This window comes from Clinocottus analis, unplaced genomic scaffold (assembly GCF_023055335.1).
Source record: "Clinocottus analis isolate CAN_PGR_092001 unplaced genomic scaffold, fCliAna1.0.p SCAF_28, whole genome shotgun sequence".
In the NCBI taxonomy this organism is placed as follows: Eukaryota; Metazoa; Chordata; class Actinopteri; order Perciformes; family Cottidae; genus Clinocottus; species Clinocottus analis.
Window position 1 is genome coordinate 3056948 of NW_027176020.1, and position 24090 is coordinate 3081037.

The 24090-nt window shown below is 44.0% G+C and overlaps 2 protein-coding genes across 2 annotated transcripts; both read left to right on the forward strand.

The window, feature by feature from the left end:
* The first annotated feature begins 95 nt into the window (after positions 1-95).
* On the forward strand, positions 96-11079 carry il23r (interleukin 23 receptor). Its single transcript, XM_068593039.1, has 17 exons — positions 96-823; positions 922-1035; positions 1642-1774; positions 1856-2031; positions 2756-2879; positions 2962-3128; positions 3441-3580; positions 3673-3862; positions 3968-4050; positions 4880-5081; positions 5172-5369; positions 5638-5736; positions 5841-5996; positions 8314-8457; positions 8608-8695; positions 9365-9455; positions 9669-11079. Exons 2-17 carry the CDS (start codon positions 975-977, stop codon positions 10263-10265), a joined length of 2649 nt encoding a protein of 882 aa, XP_068449140.1. The 5' UTR covers positions 96-823; positions 922-974; the 3' UTR covers positions 10266-11079.
* Positions 11080-13533: 2454 nt separating this feature from the next.
* il12rb2 (interleukin 12 receptor, beta 2a) lies at positions 13534-23293 on the forward strand. The gene is given in 15 exon segments (XM_068592799.1): positions 13534-13594; positions 13857-14120; positions 14825-14948; positions 15045-15235; positions 15926-16103; positions 16376-16509; positions 18395-18468; positions 19081-19291; positions 19777-19980; positions 20394-20495; positions 20605-20751; positions 20839-20970; positions 21596-21692; positions 22254-22341; positions 22423-23293. Coding segments are annotated over 15 exon segments (2463 nt in total). The 3' UTR covers positions 22879-23293.
* The last annotated feature ends 797 nt before the right edge of the window (positions 23294-24090 follow it).

The following is a 24090-nucleotide window of genomic DNA, read 5'->3' on the forward strand; positions in this document are numbered from 1 at the left end:
TTGTGAGGGTAACATGAACGTAAGCAACCAGTTTAATGAAAAAATATGGGAATATATATATATTTTATTGTGAAGAGACCTCTGCTGGACTGGAAGTGTAAGTTTGTTTTACCGACTTTGCTGCTTGAAAAGGAAAACCAGTGCATGTATATTTTTTGATGTTTTATGAAAAAAAACAACCTCAGCATATTTTTCAAAGCAAAAAATGCCATGTTCCACATTTACTCTCGACGATCTGCTCACGGCAGCGTGTTTTAATGAGAGCAGGTTCTCGGCACCGCTGACGTTTTGTACTCAACTCAACCTTTTTGTGGTGAAACCGGCAGCAGCTGAAGTAGGACAACAGAAGCACTGGAGTTTGCCAAAAACACCACCAAACTAGGTCACCGGTCTCTTTCTAGATGCCTCGTTCGTGCAAAAGAGATCACTTGAGTCAGATTCATCTCTCGAAGCAGGTCGTCTGTGGGAGAGATGCAGCGATGGTTCAAAAACTCACTGGATCGTCTCTCGATAAGAAAAACCTCGTGCGGACGGCGTGAAGCTCTGGTGAGGCTTATCTGAACTCATCTGCTCGTGTTACTTGATGGTTCGTGGTGTCTTTGACAGGGAAGAACATGCAGAAAACCCAAAGTGACTACCGCTTTTAACATTTCTATCCACATTCAATCCAGATGTTTTTGATTTGACTGGGTGCATGTTGCTCTCTGCAGGATAACGCAGTGGATATAGATGTTTTTTGTACGTCCACGGTGTGTGTCAGGGCAACAAAACGGGCTCTTTTCCTCCAGTTGGCATGAGCGTCTCCCTCACACTGATGGCTGAGGTGAGTTTTGAACATGGCTTGATGCACGGAGAGAGAGAAAAGTGTCCCGGTGAAGCGATTATTTAGAGGTAAATATACCTTTTTGTTTTTTTTCCCAGCTGCCGGGTTATGCTGCGTGGATTCTGAGGGATTAAAAGAAAGATGAGCTGAGATGAATCTCTCCTCGACCCTTTGGAGATTCATTGTCATACTTCTCAGTTTTACAGTCAAGCGTGAGTGTCCGGTCGATACACATTGTTACTGTTTCCGTCTCTGATGCAAAAAATTGGGGAAAAAGGTAGTCAAATTGTAATGGTCTTTTTTTTTCTTCAAACTTTTATTTATGTTTACACAATTCAAACAATAAACTAAAGATTACAGTGCAAGAAGAGACAAAAAAAGACAACTGGGTTTATTTAAAGGCTCCACTTATATCATGTTTTTATTTTACAAAATTACAAACAAAATCAAATATGCATAAGACAGACAACTATAGAAAAAGAAAGACAAATAATATGATTATGTTGAGTCTGTGTGTGCGTGCCTTGCGTTTGTGCAGCGATGTTGAACCCCTGTGGTATTTCCTAAGCATTGGTAATGACAAGTTCCCATGAGTGAAACAGCCAACAATTTAGATTAAACGGCTAAAACAAGAAAGATATAAACACTAATATATAAAAGAAATTCTTACAAAACAGCAGTTAGACTTTCTTTCAGGCAATTTAAAAAAAAAATGTTCTTGTCATGTCCCTGCATCTTGGGATTTAACCATGTTCCCCGTACGACATGCGTTCAAATGCACCTTTTGAAATCCTCCGGGTGTGTTTTCTTCTGGACAGGCGGCCCTTTGCTCCCCGCCGCCGCCGGCCAGCGCTTCAACGGCTCCGGCCACCTGACCGTCGAACCGCCTCCACCCTTCCTCATCGGCTCGAACCTCACAGTGTACTGCCGCATCCCGAGCCTCCAGCAGAGGTAGAGATATTAATATATGTGTTTATTTGTACATATTTTATATTTACAGAGATGTTCAAACTGTTGTCTTTTGTCTTCCAGTTTCCCGATATCCCTGGAGCTGAACGGCGCGACTGTGACCGCCGGGAAGAAGGTCAACAGCACCACGGTGAAATTCAGTCTGTTCAATGTGAGGAAGCCGCGATCCATAGTGCGCTGCAAGCGGATGTATGAGCAGGTGGCGGAGATCGTCGCTGGACTGGACCTACGTGGCGGGCGTATGTACAGCTACCGATCGCATGGAGTTGGGATTATGGGGATTAGAAAGAAAAAAAATAGACATTTAGGAAGAATTTTGGTGTAAATGACCTGCGTCGACAGGTCGTTTTGAGTGGTTGCTCAAAAAAAGGCCTCCCAGAGAGGTCAATAAGACACTTTTTTGGAAAAATTAGGATAAAAATAATTGGAATCTGCAACATAAAATCCTATTAAAACAAAGCCTTCAGTCAAAAAAACTGTCATTCGGTTCAAAAATGGAAAAATAATCCGTATTTTATGCCAAAAGATTGTCTGAATGGGGCATGCTGGGACTTAAAATTGGCGCAGGTGGATTTTCGCGCACTGTTTTCAAAATGTTCAACCTGCATTCTCTCTCATGGCCTCTAGGGGGCGACTCTTCTGTTTGGAAAAGAAAGTCTGGTTGTCTGTTGAAGTCTGTGAGAAAATGATTCTCTTGATTTGTTACCGCAGTAAACATTTAAAACAGAAGTTTTTGGTCTCAAACACTAGTTTCAAGCAGGGATGGGCGGCTGACATCAAAGAATAAATACATCACTCAGTCTTTCGCAAAATAATTTGAAGTTTGAATGACCTGTGTGTCTTTATATTTTGAAGAAGCTCCCATTATTCTGTCTGGGAAACGATTTCACACTTTTTGTCAGTGAGCGCTGTGGCTTTTTCATTGTTTTTATTCTCTTCTGTTTTCCTCCTCTGTGCTTAAAGTCCCTCCAGACAAACCCGGGAATGTTCTCTGTGAAATGTCGAGGAGCTCTGATTTCATAAACTGCACATGGGAGAGAGGACGGGAAACGCACCTCAACACTACCTACGGCGTTTCCCTCTCCAGGTGTGACGTCAATTACAGCTCAAACTGAAGGCTATCAAAGCCACAACGGCAACACTTTCACATTTCATTATGTCGTTTTTAGAGAAAATGGGACCCAGATGCTGTTCGATCAGATCCAGGATGCCGGCGACGTCGCCATCCCCCGAGCGCGGGTGGACGAAAACACGACGCACCGGTTGATCATCACGGCTCACAACCACTTCGGAGCGTCGCGATCTGATCCGTTCACGCTCCGTGTGAAGGAAATAAGTATGAGCTCAACGTGTTTATCTTGTGATTATCGTGTGATAATCTGCTTCCTCCAGAAAACTAAGATGTCTTCCATCTGAAGCCTTTTCGAGTGAAGGCATGATGAGTCATCCTGTTAATTCCTGCTAACTGTTGTGTTATTCTGTCGTCACGGTTTGACTAATCTAACCCGCCGGTCCGCCAACAGTTTTCTCTGTCTTTGTAATATTTAATAAAAGGGGAACAATGGCCCCTCTTTGACATCAGTTGCAACAGTCATTGACCTTTTTTGAGTCACTACCAAACTCCTTCTATGTTCTTTTGTATCGGCAGTGATACCAGAAACCCCTCGCATCACGCGGGTAGAGTTTGGGAATAATAACTCCAATGCAGCCGCGTTGCGATGGGAAACGTCCGGATCCTCGGAGGGCCTCAGATCCCACGTCCGTCTCCGAGAAGACGGCGGCTCTTGGGTGAAGTGACGCCGCGGCGCTCGTGATAGCTTTGTGGGGGTTTATTTTAGCAGCGGCCGCGTGACTTTTTGTATGCCTACCGTGTTTTCTAGGCAGCGAGAGAGGCAGCAGAACCGGCCGAGGGTCTGATTCAGGTGGACGGGCTGAGGCCTCTGACCGCCTACGAGTTCCAGATGAGGACGTGCGACTCGCGCGCCGGCGCGGCCGGGTCGAACGCCGGCGAAAGCCGGTGGTTCTGCAGCAGGTGGAGCCCGTCTGTCGCGGGAAGAAGTCCCGGAAAAGGCGAGCGAGCGATTCTTGCTTATTGTGCAACAGACGCCATCTGATATCGGTGATGACGTGAGAGTAGAGAAAAAAACTGAACTTGTGGCTGCACTTTATCTTTAGGTCCATCTCAGCAGATGCACGTGTGGAGGATGTTGGGCGGCGTGGGGACCGCTGGGCTGCAGACGGTGACGGTTTTGTGGAAAGTAAATGTGCCTTTTAATATTGCTCATTTTTGTAATACTACACAAGTTGTCATTGAGGGCTTCGGTGTGATGTAAAGTTGGACCAAAAACAATAATTAGGAAATATTCATAGAAAAAGCTGCAGAACGGGAAACTTTGTGTTCTCACAAAGAGTGTTTAGATCAACATTTAAATATCTTTATGGTATAAATAACATAACGGAAACACTTTCTTTGTTTATAACGCATTATAAACATACTTATAATCTTCTTACAGCACTTCACAATTTGAATTATACGCACATGCATATTCACAATGCTTTATAAAAATAGTCATAACACTTTATAAAACAGTGTATAATGTCTTATAAGGTCAAGTATTATACTACTTCATAAAATAATACTTCAAGGATCAGAGTGTATTGTATTTCCCATGGGTGGACTAGATTATAATATTTGTATATCTCCTTATAATTACCGTCATAAAGCATTATATTGTGATTATAGTTTACTCTGTGGTCGTGTTTTGGTGAAGTAAAGTGATAAATAATTTCATCATGTTTTGTGTTGTTGTTTTCACTTTACTGAAATAACAATATCAGTTTACACAGGACTGTACCAAACCAAGAAATAGTCACATAACCTCCCAAGAAACCCAAATCTGTTGTTTTTACTCTTACATATCGTTAAAAAGTGTTGATTAGTGAGCATTAAAGGCTAAACTACCCACCAGGGTTCATCTATAATTGCCACATATGACAATTATATCAATCTTCTCATCTAACTACTGACAAACTAAAATAAACATATATTTAATATATGCAACAACAATCTGTGGACTTCTTCCTCAGCCTCCATCTCCAGACGATTACAGCGGCGCGCTGCAAAGCTACCGGATCTTTCTGGGCGACGGCCAGAAACAGGAAGTGACCTGTGCCGCTGCTTTGAGCCGGCGTTCCCTTCAGGTGCCGGCGGGGCTGCGGGCGCTGAGCATCAGCGCTGTCGCCTTGTACGGGACGTCTCCGCCCGCCCACCTGCCACTCGGACCCTCAGGTGCACGAGTACTAAACCTGCATGTTTATTAAGATGCAAAGAACAAGAGAAGGATGAAGTGGACTCATGTCTCGGCGTCTAACTCCTCAGGCGGTTTTGGACCCGTTCTGAGAGAGCCGGCTCCTTCCGCCAACGGCGTGTTCGTCTCGTGGTCGTGGCCGGAGGTCGGAAACCCGTCGACGTCTGGGGGAGAACCGCTGCACTTTGTGTTGGAGTGGACGAGTGTGCCTGCGGCGGAGCTGCAGTGGCAGAAGGTGGATGAAGATCAAAACGGCACTTTCATCACAGGTACACACACACAGAGACACAAAAACACACACAAAATGGTGTCGCGTCACATACTACCATGGCACTTTAGGTCTTTAGAGATGAAGCAGTGGCCTCTTGTGGCCAGTCGGGGGAATTACACCATTGTGTGCTTTTTTTTTCAGATTTTAATATCTGTTCTTGACCGTCTTCATCACAGCTGCAGTTCATACGCAACCGGTGAATGTTTGTGTGTGTGAAACCCTCGCGCGGTGAGAGTGTTAAAGTTTCCCCCCCCGTGTGGTTTCAGGTCTGACGGCAGGTGTGAGGTACAACGTCTCTCTGTACGCTGTGACCACCAGAGGCGTCAGTGCTCCATCATCCCTGCTGCTCTACTCCAAAGAACTGAGTGAGATTCATTCTTGTTAAGTATCACCTGAGCGCATCATACATGTATGGAGGAGGGGGTGGAGGATACACAGACGGCCTCCGTCTCATTGGTCTGTGTTTCAGAGCCGGCGTCCGGCCCCCGCATGTCGGTTCTGACCGTCGAGTCCAGACGGATCCTGATCCAGTGGGACGAGCTGCCTGTCGTGGAGCGGAGAGGCTTCATCGCAAACTACACCGTCTACCTCCAGGCGCTGGACTCCAGCAAGGCAAAGCACACCGGTGAGACTCTGAGTGTGTTTCTGTGTCTTATTTCAATGCACATATGCACCCCCGAGACCCCAACCTCAACCCCGTGTGACCCGTGTGACCCGCCTTTGGTCAGAGGCGTCATGTGGTCCATGTTTGATCGACAGGAAAGTAACCAGGAGCTCTTTTGATAAATTATTCATCCTTTTAAGTCGTCTTTTTCATTCACTGGGTCAAGGTTTTCCTTTTGCAATGATTGGCTGCTTTCCTTTGTCTTATGTGACAAGTATATATTATTTATTTTGTCTTATGTGACATATATATATATTTTCTGAATTTCATAATCCAATTTTTCCATGCAGTGAGCACCAAAAACATGACGGCTTTCTGAAATCATGACTTATCCTGTCATAAGGACTAAACTATTTGCTCTCAAGGTCCGGAGGAAACACAACTTTGCTGTGAGTCGTTTCCTGTTCTCGCTCACGGCCGCGACTTCTCTTTACGCCGCACGGTTAACCGTGTTGTCACATGTGCGTGTTCTTTACCTCGGTCAGGCTGAGGCTTTCTCCCTTTGTGTGTGTGTGTGCGTGTGTGCGTGCATGTGTGTGGGAAAGTAAATCCGCAGCAGTACGCATGTATCCGACTCAGCACAAGCCGCTGTTACATAATGGAAAGTGGATGCTCCCCCTCCCACCAGGCTGCAGTGCATCAGCAGGGTATTTCACCCTCTCTCTTCCAGGAATGTGCTGAAAGTCAAACTGCAAACTGCTCGTTTTTTAACTCGTCTGATTAATTACCTCCGACGAGGAAATCACGTTTTTTTTTTGTTGGTTTGTTTAGTTTTTCCTTCTGTCAGCAAATTACTGAAAAATTAAACTTGTTGGAAATTCAGAGCTGATCTGAATTTCGGCGGTCAGATTCACGTGTTATAAATACCCGGTTTATTTCCCAGAAGGCAATCTGTCTTTTAAACGTCACATTGAGTGTCTTACAATAACACTCGGGGTCAATTTAAGTTCCTATCTTAGAAACAAAATGCTGTTTTTCTTTCGCTGCAAGGAAATAAAGCGACGCGTCCATCAGCAATCAACTGTCGTGATATTTTATATATTCATGCAAATTAATTCCTGTTTAGATCCAGTGGAACATGAAGAAGAAACACTGCTACGTTTCTCTTTAGAAGGCCATGTTTTTTATTTAAAGTCTGTTTATTCTGACATTTTGCCCGGGACCCCCTCGTTAAGGAGATTCCTAATCTCATCTTTTGCTAAATTAATGTGTAATATAATTAAGTAATCAATAAATGATTGTTCACTTCATAATTTGCTCGTATAGGGCCCTTCTAGTTATTTATTGGAACAGCTGATATCCACATAAGAAAGAGCCAACAGAGCAGAACAGATACTTGTCTCAGGAAGCCTGACATGGAGTTAGAGGCTATAAAAAGATATTAAAATGTCGCCGTTCACTAAGTGAGCAAATCGACGTTTCAAACACAGGTTGTCATCGTTTTCAAAAGAAGCCTTCGGTGAATCATAGAGTTTTCTAGAACTGACTTTGACCACAAACAGGAAGCCGTGTGGCTACCTGCACACATGCAACCGTTATGGTTGCTGCTACCCAGCATGCTTCACACACACTATTTCTAGAGCTTCAGTGTGAAAACACCTTTCTTTTTCATCCTTCACCATGTGACATGTTATGTCTGTGACACGATTTGCTGATTTCATCTAACGTTTTACTTCAGTTGCAGTAAATAAATGAGCCTTCATCTGCAAACTTCTTTGGTGCTCAGGTCGAGAGTCAGAATGTCAAACTCAAAACATCAATGCTGTCTTAATGCACATCCTGTGTTACGGTCTGATCGACTCTAAACGACCATAATTTACTAAATAAACATCACGATGTATTGAAGAGGACTTGAGACTAGAGATTGAGATCATAAAGTCATGTTTACAATGTTTACTGAGGGAATAAATCAAGACAGAAGTAGAGTCATGTTCTCATAGACATCTCTGCAAACAGAGGAGTCGCCCCCTGGTGGCCATTAGAAAGAATGCAAGTTTAAAGCACTGGCTTCACTCTGTAGAACCGGATGTCGCCGCCGGGTTGGTCTGAACTCCGGACACCAAAAGGTTTGTGAAAACGCACTAAAAGAAGTGAGTTTGTCACGTCCCCTTTGAGGAATTCTCGCCAACTTAGAGTTTGAGATTTGTTTCTGTTCAGATGACTGATCTCCGCCTAATTGCAGCAGTCGAATCGAGGCAGTTCAAGCTGCCCGACTGCACATCTTCAAACATAAAATCCCTGCGGCAACAGTAACGGTGGCGTTCGCTCGTCCCAACAGTGACGGTGCCCGGCTCCGCCCCCAGACGGATGTGGCTGGACTGCCCCGAAGGAGCTCTGGCTCTGCAGATGACCGCCTCCACCTCGGCGGGAGAAGGGAAGCGAGGGGGTCGGGTCTGCTTTCAGCAGCACGAAAGCACCGCAGGTCAGTCTCCTGCTGCCCGCAGAGAAAAACACAACGTCAACACCTGTTCAGGGCCGATCTGTGGAAGCTTTTGTCTGGACAGTGAATCTTTAAGTGGTGGGGTTAAAGAGTTTCATTAACTCTCTTCTTGGCTCTTCTTGTCTCCTTTAGTTGGTCTGGTGATTGTGATGGTTTTCATCGTCCTCATCTTCATCGCGATCGTGGCCAACCTGATGTGCTGGAGCTGTGTGCGGGAAAGGTATTAATATTCATCTTAAATCAACAGACATCGTTTAGCGAAAGGGTTCTGATCACGAACGTCGCCTTGTGTGTCCTTCAATCTCCTCCTCCAGCGGATTGTGAATGTGCTTAAGTTTTGTTTCTCTAGTAACTGGGATGAATGCGTCTGTGGCTGATTTTTAAAATGCCACACCGCAACGCGAGCACATGAGCGAGAAGCCACACGATTAACATGAACAGAAGAAGAGAAAGATCCTACTCTGTATGTGTGGTCGTAGCGCCAATGCTCAAAAATGTGGCATTGAGTCCATTACTCAGTGGAGGAATGTAACTACATATATTTACTCAAGTATTTCCATTTTGTGAGACTTAATACTTACAACTCATCAGGAAATATTGTGTTTTTTAACTCTCTACATTTATGTGACAGCTTCTGTTATTTTATTAACATTAGCTCCACTTTTACTAGCTGAAACTGTACATATATAATACTATATACATTTTTCTGGCGTGGGCCATTCATAATGTACTTTACGTATGACATTACTTGTGGTATTGCTACTTCTACTTCAGTAAAAAGTAGCCGAGTAGTTTTTCCACCACTGACGGGAGCAGCGTAACCGTTTTTTCTTTGTTTTTCTTTCTGATAATGAACTAAATCATTATAAATACTGTCTTTCTATCTCAGGATCAAGCACCAGTGTGTATCGTGGGGACCTGCCTGGCTCCATGAGAACTTACCAAAACCAGGGAACAGTAATGCCATCAGACTACTGAAGGTAAGAGCAGCTGAGGAAGCTGTCGCCAAGGCAGCACCGACACCGACACCAACAGACAAACGTGTACTTTCTAGACGTTTACCCGACTGGACCAAAGCAGGAAGTGAAGTTACTCTCTGCTTTCACAATGACAACTTTTGTGAGCCGCTGCAATGAACTCATCGCTTTAAATGTGACCCAACTCACCCCCGTTTGTTTGTTCCGGGTGTGCAGGAGCACGGCGGTGAACCGTTCCTCTCGTCCGCCCACAGCGACCCCCCGCTGTCTCTCGTCAGTCCGGTCTCTCGGGACGAGAGGGACCTCGCGTACCCCGCCGTCCACGTCGAACCTCTGCTGACGTCGGATCCCGGGACGCCGCCGCCGGTCGACTGGCTGCTGGATCGCGTCAGCTACAAGCCGCAGGTCGCCGCGCCGGCCCCGCGGGTGGAGGAGCGGAAGGAGGCGGAGGACGAGCAGGCGGAGGAGGACAGATGTGTGTTCGGAGGATTGCTGGGAGGCTTTCTGACCGGCGCCGTGGTGGATCTCTCTGATCCAGCCCTGGGGCTGACCTTCGGCTCTGTCGGCGGTCTTCTGTGGCCTAAAGCTCCTGAAACGAGTATTTTCTTGAACGGAGACTTCCTGCTGGGGAGGACGGGGACCGAGAACGAGGTGGAAGAGGATCCGCCCTCTCTGGAGTCACAACAGGGGGAAATAATGACTCCTGAGTCAGAGGACACTTGTTTATCCCAGTACACAGTTGAGATGCTGACTGGTGGTTATTTCCCACAAGCAGCAGCTGTGACACGAACACCGTGTGACACACAGAGGTAGCAGGGACGGACAGACGGGACCATCCGCACTACTGGACTGATGTTCAAAGAAAGCATTATACTCAAGCGAGCGCCACGCTGCTGCAAACCCACAGGCGGCATCGCTGGGCTTTTGTAAAGGGAAACACGACAACTGTCGTCCACCAGGAGCGCCACTAAATCTACACAGAATGAAAGATCCTTGTCGTAACTTTATTTAAATGAAGAAATGTCTATTTTGAGTTTGAGAGAATGACATTTCAATAAGTGTTTAACAATAAAGATGGATAGATGGATACGTTTCATACTGTATGAATCCCGGAAATCACACTGTGACAGCAGTTGAGCTAAAAAAGACAAAGATAATATGTAAATAAATCTATAGAACACAAAGATTTTTATACGTCTAATACTTTCATGTCATATCCAAATTCTTGCACAATACCTGCACAGTCTGATAATCGGCAAAGGTCAGCTGACCTTGAACTAAGGTGGCGAGCATGGTACAAGCATGCTAATGTTTAGCCTTTAGCTCAATGTTAGCATGTGCGTAAGTACAACCACACAGAGCGGTTAACCCTAATCCACTATGACGAAATAAAGTTTCTTCTTAGCATCGCTGTTAGCATCACAGTTAGCACAAACGTTAGCATCACTATGTTGTTTCATTATGACACGTCTCCAATGGGAAGAAGAAAAAAAGGTTGTAAGAGATCTGGACCTTTATTTTAGCTGCAGTTATAAAATAATAGTTCAAATGTTAATGAATGTATTGTTGTCTGATTATCCTGCAGTCTTATGATAAGTGAGATTCCTGATTAATTACAAAAACAAGACTAGGTTTGTGTGCTTTTCAGCGGGTTAATAACTGCTGATTTATAGTTATTTCCTTATTGTTGCTGTTATTAAAGCCGTAGCAAAGACTTGTTGAACCACAATGTAACTATCAGGCGCTAAGACGTGTTGGCTAACTCCTCTCATGCAGCAAAATAGCTGTTCTGCATGAAGTGTTTCTGTCATTTTAATATTGGGGTGTGACCTGTGTTTCTCTAGTTTGTGTTGCAGTGAAGTGAAGTGACGCGTGAGTGGGAAATTGTTCCATAACACACACAAGCAAGCGTCATTTTGGGGGGTTTCCCTCCAGATAAAAGTGCACGGTATCATAATCTGAACCACCTGCATGCAGTTAAACACAGTTTTTTAAGACTTCCTGAGCGTCGTCTCACTTCCTCATTGAGAAATCTGAATTCAAGGAGGGTCTTTGTAATAAATCTTTAAGGGCCTCGATGTCTTTGGGAGTCTTCTCTCATCCGCAGTTGTGTTATGGATCGGGAGCCCAGATTTGTGCATCTGAAGGTGAACGGTGATACAACTTCACAGGAAAGTCCCCCGCTGCATCACATGGGATGTGATAGAGGGAGTGAGAGACTTTTGGGCTGTGTGGAAAATGTGATGGTGACCATCGAGGGTTTTGTTGTGCCGCCGCAGGTGTCGTTCACGCTGAGATGTCGTCGTGAACGGCAACCTGCAGACTTTCCTCGTCGGGTCAGTGTATGAAGCATGTCCTCATGTCTTCCTTTTGGGATCCAGGACTACAGGGCATCAAACCTGCGACTTTATTGTAATTGTCAACCTTGTACACAGGTTGGATGTGATGATTGTGAACGCGGTCGCTCGGGAACGAGGGAATTTCTTCAAATTTGGTGCGGTCGTCCTCTTGGACACGAAGATGAACCGATTTATGTTTTGGTGGTCAAAGCTTCCTGTGACCTCACCAAATGTGCTTTGGACCAAGTCAATCATGAATATGCTAATTATGACAATTTCACACAAATAGAAAGAAGAAAAAAAACATTTTGGACAAAACAATTAAAACTTGACAAACAAATACTCGACAAAAAAATAATAGGGAAAAATATTTTTTTTAAACATTTCTCTAATGTTATTCTCTCAATTAGGATATTACAGGGAATAATAATCCATAATTGATGGCTTTATGTTAGTTGTAAAGGCGTATAGTCGTGGTGGGAGAAGTATCAAGATACTTTACTGATGTAAAAGCACTGTGGAAACACTCCGCTGCAACTAAAAGTCTATATTTTATGAGCGATGACATCAGCCTGCAGTCGGGATCTCCGAAGGAAGGGACACACCGGAGAACCAGAACCAGGACTTTGGGGTGAAGACTATCAGACTCTGCTGCAATAAAATGTCAGGTTTTCTAAAGGGAGCCTGGTGGACTGAAACACTTCTGTCCACAGGGAACACAACATGAAAGTGTGTTGTATGAGCTTTAAGTTAGTAGTTTCAGTCAAGTGTGCTGAAAGCAAAGTTCTTAAAATAAATGTGGCCTGTTTTAGACATCATTTAGGATGTTTTAGGATTATCACTTCTGCATTCATCAGCATGTTGCATGCTCATTTTAACACGTAGACTGCTTAAAGGAAAACACCTCCAGTTTATCAGAAATATAAAAATAACTTCCTCAAAACTGTAACTAAAGTTAACTAAAGCTGTCAGAAGAAAGTATAGACAAAGTATAATATTTCAGACGCAGTGGAGCAGAAGCATAAAGTTGCATTAAATGGAAGTAGTGGATGAGTAAATGTACTTATTGCACTGCTGCTGATGCCTCATGGTCTCTCGGCTGGATCCTGCACAGGCTGTGGAGCCTCTGCGCACGCGCGCGCGTGTGTGTATGCGTGTGCGTGTGGTGTGTGTGGTGTGTGTGTGCGTGTGCGTGTCTTCACTGATGATGTGTGACTCCGTTAGCGAGAGAAGTGTGTCCCTTCACAGCAGACAGACGCGGCAGTCTGCCAGCAAGGAGCGTCACTTTGCTCTGGATGAACTCAGAAATAACGAAGTTTAGGAAGACTAAACGATGACGTATGCAGCGCCAAAAGACTCGGAATTAATAAAAGATGATATGACGCTGGGATGTGACGTCATGGTAAGTTTTACCTTATTCTCCCTGTTTTTATGAGCGTCATTCTCGCAGCCGCCACATGTCTCTTTATCTTAAACATGACTGCGATTATTAAAACGTTTACATGATATTTAATACGCAATAAAGGGGATAACAACAGCGCCATCGACCAGGAAAGAAATTTTAAAAAACGAACTTTTGATAATTAACATAATGAGGATAATGATGCTCAATAATCGCTGCAGCTTATATCCAAAAAAACATGGTTGACCTCGTGCGTATGTGTGTTGTTCCTTGTTTTAAGGAAAGCTAGCAGTCCCTGCGGAATGTGAGAGACAAAGAAGACTGATGACTAATGGCGACAATGTCCCGAGCATGGACCATCTTCACTGCTGTCACCGTGCTGTACGTGCAGCTGTGCACAGGTGAGCTCGCACTCACACATATTTCTCCAGTATTTGAAATGTAAAAGTCAGTGGATTTATATGAAAAAGCATTTCTAGAAAAGACACTTTGAGTTGTTGAAAGTTTGACTGTTACCATTGAGTCAATACTGCCTCTGTATCAGGATGAAGTGTGTATAATTACATCATCTTTTCTGAATACAACACATCGTGTCCTTCTTGTACATTCACATAACTGGATGATATGCAGCTTCATATAACTTGTGATTTTTTTTGCCATTAGGTAGTAAATCCTGCGTCATCTGGTCCAGCGCTGGACCCGTGGTGCAGCTGGGCTCCAGTTTCCAGATGTACTGCACCTTTGACTGCAAGTGCCAGGGCTCCATGTTCAGCGACCATCCGCCCAAACTGCAGAGCCACGAGCAGCTGAACTCCACCACGATATACTTCAACGTGGCAAACATAACCAAGAACAGGACGTTCAGCTGTCAGTGCGCGTGTCATCGTACGCTCAACGACCCCTGTGGACTGGACGTCTCAGCTGGACGTGAGTGTGAAACCGAGGAGGAGGGAAAGTTTGTTTTAATGCACACGTTTAGTGTCTTCAAGACTGTGTGCAGGGATGTTTTTGCATCACATGTTGTTCCAAGATGAGACTTTCATATCTCACATGACTGCAACTTAGAGAGCTGTCAAGAAAGAAAGAAAAAAAGGCACGACTGGTTCTGCTTTCTCTTCTAAACTTAGAGCACATACTGTGTGTTGGCGGGTGCAGTGTGTCAAAGCTATCTGCGATAAGTTCTGACCACAAGCCTGTTTTACAAATAAAGCATTTCAGTTTACACAACACAGTGTTATCAACCTGCTTAGTCCAAGCTTCCATCTATTTATGCAACGTAATCGAATAGCACGCTATGCATTTTATGGACTACACATGTGCTCCTCAGCATTGGTGTCGACTCCAGTCACGTAACTTTGGCTCGAGTCCCAAATTTGATGACTTTAGACCCAAAAAACTTGAATTGGACTTGAACACCAACGACGACTCGTGACTTGAGCCTTTGGACTTGACAATACTTGGTACCTTCCACCAAGCCCAAAGATTTTTAAAGGTACAGTGTTTTTTTTTAATGTTCTTCAAGGAAGAGGGCATCACCAGTTGTTTAGGACACAAAACTCAAAGTTCATAACTTGTCAAGTTCTCCGCTCGATACTTTTCATTAAAAGTCTTGATCTGTTCGTGTTCCTCAGATCTACCAGACCGCCCTGAAAACCTTTCATGCATCTCCGAGGTCAAAGATGACCCAAGAAGAGTCGTGTCCTGCACCTGGAACAGAGGACGAGACACTTTTCTGAGGAATAATTCAGTGCTGTGGTGAGTTTTAAATAATAAAATCAAATCTAATTGAGAGTAATAATATCATATTGCTTGTATCTACTGTCAAATTAAACATTGTCTTGTATATTTCAGGTTGAGGACTGGGTATGAAAACCACACTGATGGACCGGTGGAGTCCAAAAATTCCACTAAGGGAACTGGTTTGTCGTCCGCTAATATCACGGTACCCGGCTCGGTCCAGTGGATCTCTGTGTGGGTCGAAGCCAAAAATCCACTGGGCTCTGCAGCGTCCGTCACCGTCAACTACAAACTCTCTGACATTGGTGAGGCTGCAGCACGTTATCGGCCGACCTGTCAAGTGTTTGTTGTGGTGCAACTTCTGCTTAGAGAGCAGGCAGCAAACCGCAGACCTCCGGTTCTGAAAAGTAAAGTTAATGTTTAGGTGCCTTAAACTTGCATTATCTCTACTGACCACCGGGTGGCGACTCCTCTGGTTGTCTATATACTTCTCTTGATGTATTCCCTCAGGAAACATTGAACACATGGGTTTATGTCTCAATCTCTAGTTTCAAGTCTTCCTCATGATGTTCATTTAGTACATTATGGTCATTTAGAGTCAAACAGACCATAAAGCAGGGGAATTCTTCAGGGCGGGGCTATAAGATGATTGACAGATTGGTACCACGGCATTGTTCGGTCTATGATTTGGAACATTTTGGGCCCCCAAAATATGTCTTTTGCTCAGCCGATTTCTACGTCCACTTCTTATCTACAGTCCACGAAAGAGAGAGTGTCGTGTTTTGTGTTTCACTTCAGCGAAATTTGTCCTTCTGTGATGCTTTAATCTTGAAGTTTATGATAGTAGATGATCGTCCTTTGCTCTAAGCGAAGCCTGCCTCCAATGGCCTGTCGATGCAGTGAAATCTTGTCTGCTTTTAAAGCAAACAAAACATTCCAGCGGTTAATACTGAACCTTTGTTCTTTTCACATTTTCTCGCGCTGAACCCGAGCAGCGATGCCGTCGGCTCCTGCTCTCGGCCGACCCGGTTGCTCTTCCCGAGAGTGCGTCATCCGAGTGGAGCAGTCTGTGCCGACTCCACACCTGGAGATCCAGTACAGAGCGGAGGCAAGCGCGTGGACGTCCTCTCCAGACCCGGTGAGACGTCTTCGTCGTTAGGGACTTTCAATGAGATGTTGCAAGAGATACTGCAGAAGGTTCCTTTGAAACCCTCGCAGGTCTTCTGCTGATTCAAAGCCGGAGGCAGACATGAGTGTCAGGTTGGTGTGCGCAGAGGTGAACTCACGACATGGCACACGTCTGCAAAAACAAGCTGAAGTTTGATAGCTCATGCTCTATCCGGTCAGATCATAAATGTCCCTTTTTACTCCGTTTTTTGGAGGATGAATGAATGAGCGAGTTTAAATCAAGTAAAATGAGATGGAAGACATATTTAATTCTCACATGTTGTGCAGAGGAGGTTGTCCATCTCCTCTCTGGAGCCCTACACCTTGTACCACTTCAGAGTCAGATCCAAGTTCAGCACCGGCCTGTGGAGTCCGTGGAGCGCCAACATCTCCGGCTGGACTCAAGAAGAAGGTAATCAAACGTGGCGGCTATTTCTTGCACGAGATAAAAAGTGAAACAGTGAGTGAAACAGTCAGACCTGAGTGGAGTATTTACAGTATATCTGTGGGACTTTATCTAGCTATTTATCAGTCTGTATCAGATAATGCAGTGATACTTCATTTCCCTTTGGGTGTTTCGAGGCAGTTATCAGCCCAACCAGTGGATGTCTGCAGGATACACATAAGCCACAGAAACAGGCCTTATCCGGTTTTGTGTTGACAGTGAAACCATAGATTAGTGATAGGAGTGTGTACAGGGGCTGAGATCATTTTAAAAATTGTCATTAATAAACTGTAATCAGCTCAACTTTGAGCCCGAGTGAAGAAAGGTAAAGTGGTAAAGAAGACAAAGATGCTTCACGGGGAAATATCGCTGCATATTTGCAATGCTGATAGTGTGAAGATTAGGAGGGCATCTTTCCAGATACATAAGATATGAATCTGCAGCAGTGGCAGATCATCAACACACAGCCAGAAATCACAGGTGAAATAGCTGAAGAGGCATTTTTGTTGGTACGTGTTCTTTGTTTGAAGAAGACTTTTGGATTTTTGTTTTGAAATTTGAAATTTTAGATCAATCCTCATCCATTCAAATCATGAGGTCTAAGTTTCATAACCAGATAGGTCGAAGTACATCATGTTTTAGTTGCAGAACACAGGAATATACACACAACCCCACTAAAAGAATCCTACCTAACCCTTTCACTTATTCACAAACGTCGCACAGCTAACATTAACACAGCTAGCGTTAGCATTATTCATCAACGTGCTAGCTTACTTTGGTAATCTATGTCACTACTTTTTCCTCTTTAAGCGCCCGTAAGCTAACATTGATTCAGCTAACGTTACCATTAGCATTATTCATCAACGTGCTAGCTTACTTTGGTAATCTATGTCACTACTTTTTCCTCTTTAAGCGCCCGTAAGCTAACATTGATTCAGCTAACGTTACCATTAGCATTATTCATCAACGTGCTAGCTTACTTTGGTAACCTATATCACTACTTTTTGCTCTTAAAGCGCCCGTAAGCTAACATTGATTCAGCTAGCGTTAGCATTAATTATCAATAAGTTTATTTTGGTAACCTATGTCACTACTTTTTTGCTCTTCAAGCACGTATTGCACATAAATACGTCGCCTCTAAGCCACAAACGGGATTTCCGATCTATTCCGACAGCGGCTGGTTTCATCCAGGACCGAATGAAAGTCACCTTACTGAGATTGAAACGTAATGGAGGAAGCTAATCAACCACAAGAAACTCTGGTCTTGTGAAAGTAATAACATCCTTTTAAGAGAACTAAAGTTTTTGTTGTTGTTTTTTTTTTTAAAGATTTTAAATCTCTACCCTTGTTTGAGTTTGGGGACTCAGTTTTTCCTACAATCCATGAATAAAAGTTCCCGTTTGACGCCCAAAAACACATCCTGACACAACAAAATAGACAGGAAAGATGAAGTACAGGCAGGATCTCTGCAGAACATCCTCCTCATCGTGCCTTTAAAGTAACTTTGACAATATGAAGACAGCAAGTTGTGTCATGCGCTGGATGCCTTTAAGTACTTGTATTTAATCCCCTTGTTTTCATATATTTTATATTGTATATGGATGTCTACATTCATTCAAAGAAAGAAAGCGTTAAACTTAACGCTGTCAGATTTGAGCTCACTTAGAAAAATGTATTGGCTCGCTTCTAAAGGATTTTAAAGTCTATCAATTATGAATAACTTTTAAGAAATGTCAGTACAAACTTTCACACAAAACACACAATCAAAGTCCCAAAAGCTCAACATTCTCTTCAGTATTGTTGTTATTATGTTCTCTTTATTGTCTGATGGCTGATTGTTTTATTATTTTAGCTCCCGCCAAAGAGTTGGATGTGTGGTTCGTCGAATCCGCCTCTGACTTTAAGTCCCTGAGAGTTTACTGGAAGGTACGTTTCTAAAAGTTTAATAGTTTACACATTCATGCTGTCAGTGAAAACACAACACACATGATAGCGCCGCTGGCCTGGCTTCATGCGCGTGAGGCCGTTTGCCTCCATGTGTTCCCTCCCTCACCGTGTGTGTGTCTGTGTGTGTCTGTGTGTGTGGGTGTGTGCGGTGTCGCTGCCATAGTGACACTTTCTGATCTTCCCGCTTCACTACTTCTTTCTGCATGAGCTAAAGGTCGAGCATTGACCACTTCTGAGGTGTGACATCCTCACGTACACACTTGCACATCCCCACCTTCTACCACACACACACACACACACACAGAGACACACACACACACACACACACACACACACACACACACACACACACATATATACTCATTTAACGGTGAGAGATGAGTGAAACCTGACGGCAGACACCACAGTTTCAGTTTACAAGAAAAGAGGAGCTGAACAGAAATGATGTGTCTTTAACGCCGCCTCGCTGTGTAGATTTTGAGCATCCTGCAAAGAAAGCAAACACATCCAAGGAGTGCAATGCTCACGTTGTTGTGTCTTTTCCTGGGTGCAATAATTCCCTTCAAAACGTCTTCCCTCTGTCCTCTGCAGGAGCCGGACATTTCCGCGGCTCGAGGGAGAATCCTCGAGTACAAAGTCCGAGTTGACGGCCGGAGCGCCGGACCGGTCTTCATCGCTAACCTCAGTGCCGACGCCAGGAATCATTCAGTGCCGTTCTGTGCCGACTGTGAGGTGAAAGTGTGGGCCTGCAACTCCAGAGGGCCGTCCCCGCCGGCCAGAATCACAACCCGTCACACACGAGGTAAACAACAACAACACAACAACAACGACCTCTGCACGAGTGAATGCTTTTGTGTGTCCGTTCTAGCAATCCATCCATCCATCCATCCATCTATCCATCCATCCATCCATCCATCCATCCATCCATCCATCCATCCATCCAACCATCTATCTGTCTATTTATCCATCTATCCATCGAATTTATAATAATAATTTAAATTAATAGATTAATAATAATAATAATAATAATAAAAATAGTTGTATTATGTTGTATTTATGTGACTGTTGATATTTAAATAAAATATTGTATATTTATTGGAAAAAATCTGTCACTGTTAATAAAATGTGAATTTCTGATATGCCGTGCAATAAAGCTTATTAGAATTTAAGAGAGTGAAAGATGCAGAGCAACAACAACAACAACAACAACAACAGCACGACTTTAGAAATAACAGAAATATGTGTAATACTAATAACCAGGTTGACGTGTCTGTTCCTCTCCTGCAGTGAAGGCTCAGCAGGTGGAGCCCCCTCTGGCCGTGCACGTAACTGCAGACAACCACAGCAGTGTCTCCATCTCCTGGAGAGAGCGCGCCGCTGCAGGTGTCCATGCGGCGTACGTGGTGGTGGAGTGGTACCCAGAGGGCCTGAAGCTGGAGGAGCTGCGATGGGTCCGACTGGGCCCCGACGACAACCGTACTGTCGTCACAGGTGAGGTCATGGCACCGTCAGAGTAAAAGTGCAATAGAGAAGCAGACAACACAAATACAAAAGACACAGAAAAGCTTTTATCCGGTCATGAAACAGTCTCAGTGTAGCACTGATGCCTTTTATATGCTCGACAGAAGTAAACGAGACCATCAGCGAGAAGATTGTATTTATTTATAGTTGTTCTTAATGCTCGACGCCTAAAATCAGATGAAACCAGAAACTGATTAAGTTCAGGACCCTGGTGCTCAGAAGCACTACCGCTTCTGTCCACAGGGACCGCCAAAATCACCATTTGACCAAGTATAGCAAACATCCAGCAGCTGTGTGAAAACCAGCACTGCTAGCAGAGAGAATAGCCTTTTACCTTCTTCCACTGCTGCTACACCTCTTTCTGTCTTTCTTTCTTCATGCAGGTATTAAGCCATTTGAGTGCTACGAGGGAGCGGTGCATGTCTTCCATAATGACGGCTCCGTGAGTAGGACCAGGTTTACAGGTGTCACCAGTGGGAGCTCAGGTAAGATCAAAGAAGAGCGTTTAGTGGTTATCTGATAGTGTGTCAGTCGGTAACAGGAGTCTTTATCATCCACCTTTTTTTGGGGGGTCTTCTGCTTGTTGTCTTTCAGCCCCAGAAGCCGCTCCATCGGTCCGAGAGACGGTGGAGGGAAACCAGGTGACGGTGACCTGGACGGAGATTCCCAGGGGTCAGCGCGGGGGTTGTGTCACCTCGTACACCATCTATTTAAACAGAGGCCGCCAACAACTGCAGCGTTGTAAGAACCATTCGTCCTTCCTGAGACTTCTTGTGCTCTAAAGGAGACGAGTCTGCAGACGGTCACACGAGTGCCTTCTCCTTTCAGTCCATGTGCCGGCATCAGAGAGGACGCTCGTCATCAAAGACCTGTCTCAAGCCCGCTACAGCCTGTGGATGACGGCTTCAACGGCTGACGGAGAAAGCCGCCCAGGTCAAACGAGCAATTTCTTCATCGAGCGTAAGTTTTTTCTTTTCAAAGACACTAGTTCTGACGTTATGGTGAAACCTTTTGGCGTTCTCGTACGAGTTCAATTCCACTCGGGTGTCTGGATAGAAAGCGTGAGCTGGCTTCCCTGAAGTCTCCGCTGGTTTTCTGGCATTTCAGGGATTTTTCTAGTCTTTGCTAAGCTAACCGGCTGCTGGCTAGAGCTAAAACTCTCTGCAAGTGCATTCCCAAATATATATATTACTGATATTTTGATTGACTTGAAAAATTGCGAACCCCACTGTGGCTAGTGGATAAAACAGCCTGGTGAGTCCAGTGAGATTCAATAAAATAGGCCCAGTTACAATGGAAAAGATGCATATTTTTCAATTAGCATAAACATATGCGGCATTAGCATAAACATATGCAATACGCAGGCCCGGACTGGACATAGGGAGCAAGTTTACTTCAATAGTTTTCCTCAGCAAATACATTTTGATCATAAAAACCACATTTTTTGTCTGAAAAAAAGGTCTTTCGGTAGATAATATGAGTGTATCACCTGTTTGTTTCCCTTCTATCATAACCGACTGCATCAGATGAACTAAATGTTTATGCTGCAATCTTACATCTCACTGTCTTGCCGTCGTCGGTGCAGAAGAGACTCTTCCGTACCCTCTGGTTCTGTGTGTAGTCGCCGCCCTGATCTTGATGGTGCTGATGTGTCTGTACCACATCCCAGCAGTAAAGCAGAGGTATGTGAGCAACACAAAACTATGTATGTATTTGTTTCACAGGGACAATCAACAGTACAACTGTAAGTGAGCCAGAGAGGCTCATTTTCATCTGCTGTCCCTGGGCAGTGTTTTTTTCATGGCAGCTTGAAAATACATTTTCAATAACACAAAACTAATTCATTCAAGATGTATTTATATAAAACACTAGAGGCACATAACACATGAACACCAAACAAGACAAATGCACATATACAGCAAATAAACAGTACTTTAATGCTTTCATAAGCTATTCTTTGAGGCTTTTGTTCGTTTGTGTGACGGCGGAGCATTTCATGTGTTTGCTGAATTAATAGAAAATGCAGATTGGCTAAAAAAGTGGAATAACACAATCGCCTCTTGGAGCAGATCTAGTGTGTCTGCGACTCAGTGTGTGTTGTTTAATAAAATCACTTAGCAGGTGTGGAGCCATACTATGTAAAATTTAAAAAAAAACAGACACATTTGTCTCAAAGAAATGGTGCAGCAATAACGACAATATTAAACTTCCCACGCCGCATTGTTCTCCATATCCCCCCTCAGGCTCTGGGTGTATTTTCAGTGCCTCATGCTGGACGTTGTGCCGGATCCCGCCAACAGCAAATGGGCCAAAGAGTGTACGCAGGAGAAGGTAATGACGTAAAAGTGGATCAAAATACAAACTGTGAACTTGCGACTCCGAGCTCAAGCCTGCGTCTTCCTTTGGAAACAGGGTAAGGTGATGAACCTCAAGCTGCAGCTGAGCGACACCAGTGTCACCGAGGAGGAGGAGGAGGAGCCCATCCTGGTGGACGTGGAGGAGCTGCCCAAGCCGAGCGCCGACGTCCGCTCGCGGGCTCCGAGCCCGGAGGCGGAGCTCGCCACGGCGCTCTACCCTCTGACCAACTACATCAAGAGCTTCTCCCACGACTCGGACGGCTCCGACCACACGCACACCTCTCTGGACACCAACACGACCGTGGACTACATCTCATCCCACGGGCTGGGAAACATGGAGGAAGGGGAGGAGGAAGAGGAGGAGGAGGAGGAGTTTGCAGGAGTCCTGGGCTTCTTCCCCAGTCACAACATTTTCATCGACCCGATGGAGTTCGGAGGGAAGTTGACTCTGAACGCCGTCAAAATTGACTGCAGTGACTTCTTTCTTTCAGAAGGACAAACGTTGACCTGAAACCTGGACTCTTTTGAGGTTTGAGAGAAAAAAGAGGAAGAAGGCGGCTTCGAAAGAGACACAATGGCCGGCGGTGGTGAAAGGTTTCTGTTTCTGTTTTTTTTTTTTGCGTCACAAATCTAGCTGAGATTTGCATGAACTACCTCCTCGCTTATTGAAATCAGAAGTGTAACTAGAAGCTCTCTGGCTTCATGAAGTCTTGCACAGCTGTTGTACAGTAAAATCAATTTTTGAGATTTGTTTTTGTTTTTTTATTTCATGCATTACCATAGTTTTCTCTTCAGAGCAGCATTGGACACACTAATATCCAAACAAACACAATGAAGGATGCAAGTCCGCCTGAACTAATGAACACATCCATAACTGAAAAATGAAGTCAATGTGGAAGTGCCTTAAAGCTGCATTCTCTCTCCTGGCCACCAGGGGGCGACTCCTCTGGTTGTATAGAAGTCTATATAAGTGACTCTACTTCTCTCGATGTTTTCCCTCAGTAAACATTGTAAACATGAGTTTATGTCTCAATCTCTAGTTTCAAGTCTTCTTCTATACAGCGTGATGGTTATTTAGTAAATTATGGTCATTTAGAGTCAAACAGACCATAAAGCACGTCAGCAGGTTGTCATTTTTGGATTTTTGTGAAATGTCCTCACATCTATTGGATTAAGCGCCGCTACGAGACAAAGCACAAATAAAGTCAAAGTACTAAATGAAGGTAAAACAGGCCATGAAATATTTCATGTCAAAAAAAGTATAATAAAAAATGGGAGTGAAAGTCAGTGTAAAAGTCAGGAAGTGTATAAATGGTGTTTAGACAGGTTATAGTTTTGTATGTTTTATTATCAATAGGAATAGATTGGTAATGAACAAGTCATAGAATAGTCTAATATGTTGAAAAACATGACAAAAGTTAAAGTATATAATATGTCTATCATGTTGTAAAAAAGTCAAAGTACAGTCTGAAAATGTCAGTATGTCAAATACACAGTATAGTATGTTAGTCATAAAAAAAAGTTGTGTCAAGAAGTTATAAAATAGTCGTAGTATATTATGTAAAAAGTCTTTAAAAAGTTAGGCTAGTGTGTTAAAAAAAAAAGCCAAAACGTCATAAAGTATGCCAAAAAGTCATGACCGAAACCTGTTAATAGTTTGTGAAGCTATGAATTTTTATATAGTACATGTAGTTAGTACATAGTACATGATAGTACATAAGTC

Excerpts from the sequence above, each read along its gene's own strand:
- il23r (XM_068593039.1), top strand. The coding sequence starts at position 975 with ATGAATCTCTCCTCGACCCTTTGGAGATTCATTGTCATACTTCTCAGT. Across the intron at positions 2,032-2,755 it reads ACTGGACCTACGTGGCGGGC|TCCCTCCAGACAAACCCGGG; the intron begins GTATGTACAGCT and ends CTGTGCTTAAAG. Across the intron at positions 2,880-2,961 it reads TACGGCGTTTCCCTCTCCAG|AGAAAATGGGACCCAGATGC; the intron begins GTGTGACGTCAA and ends TGTCGTTTTTAG.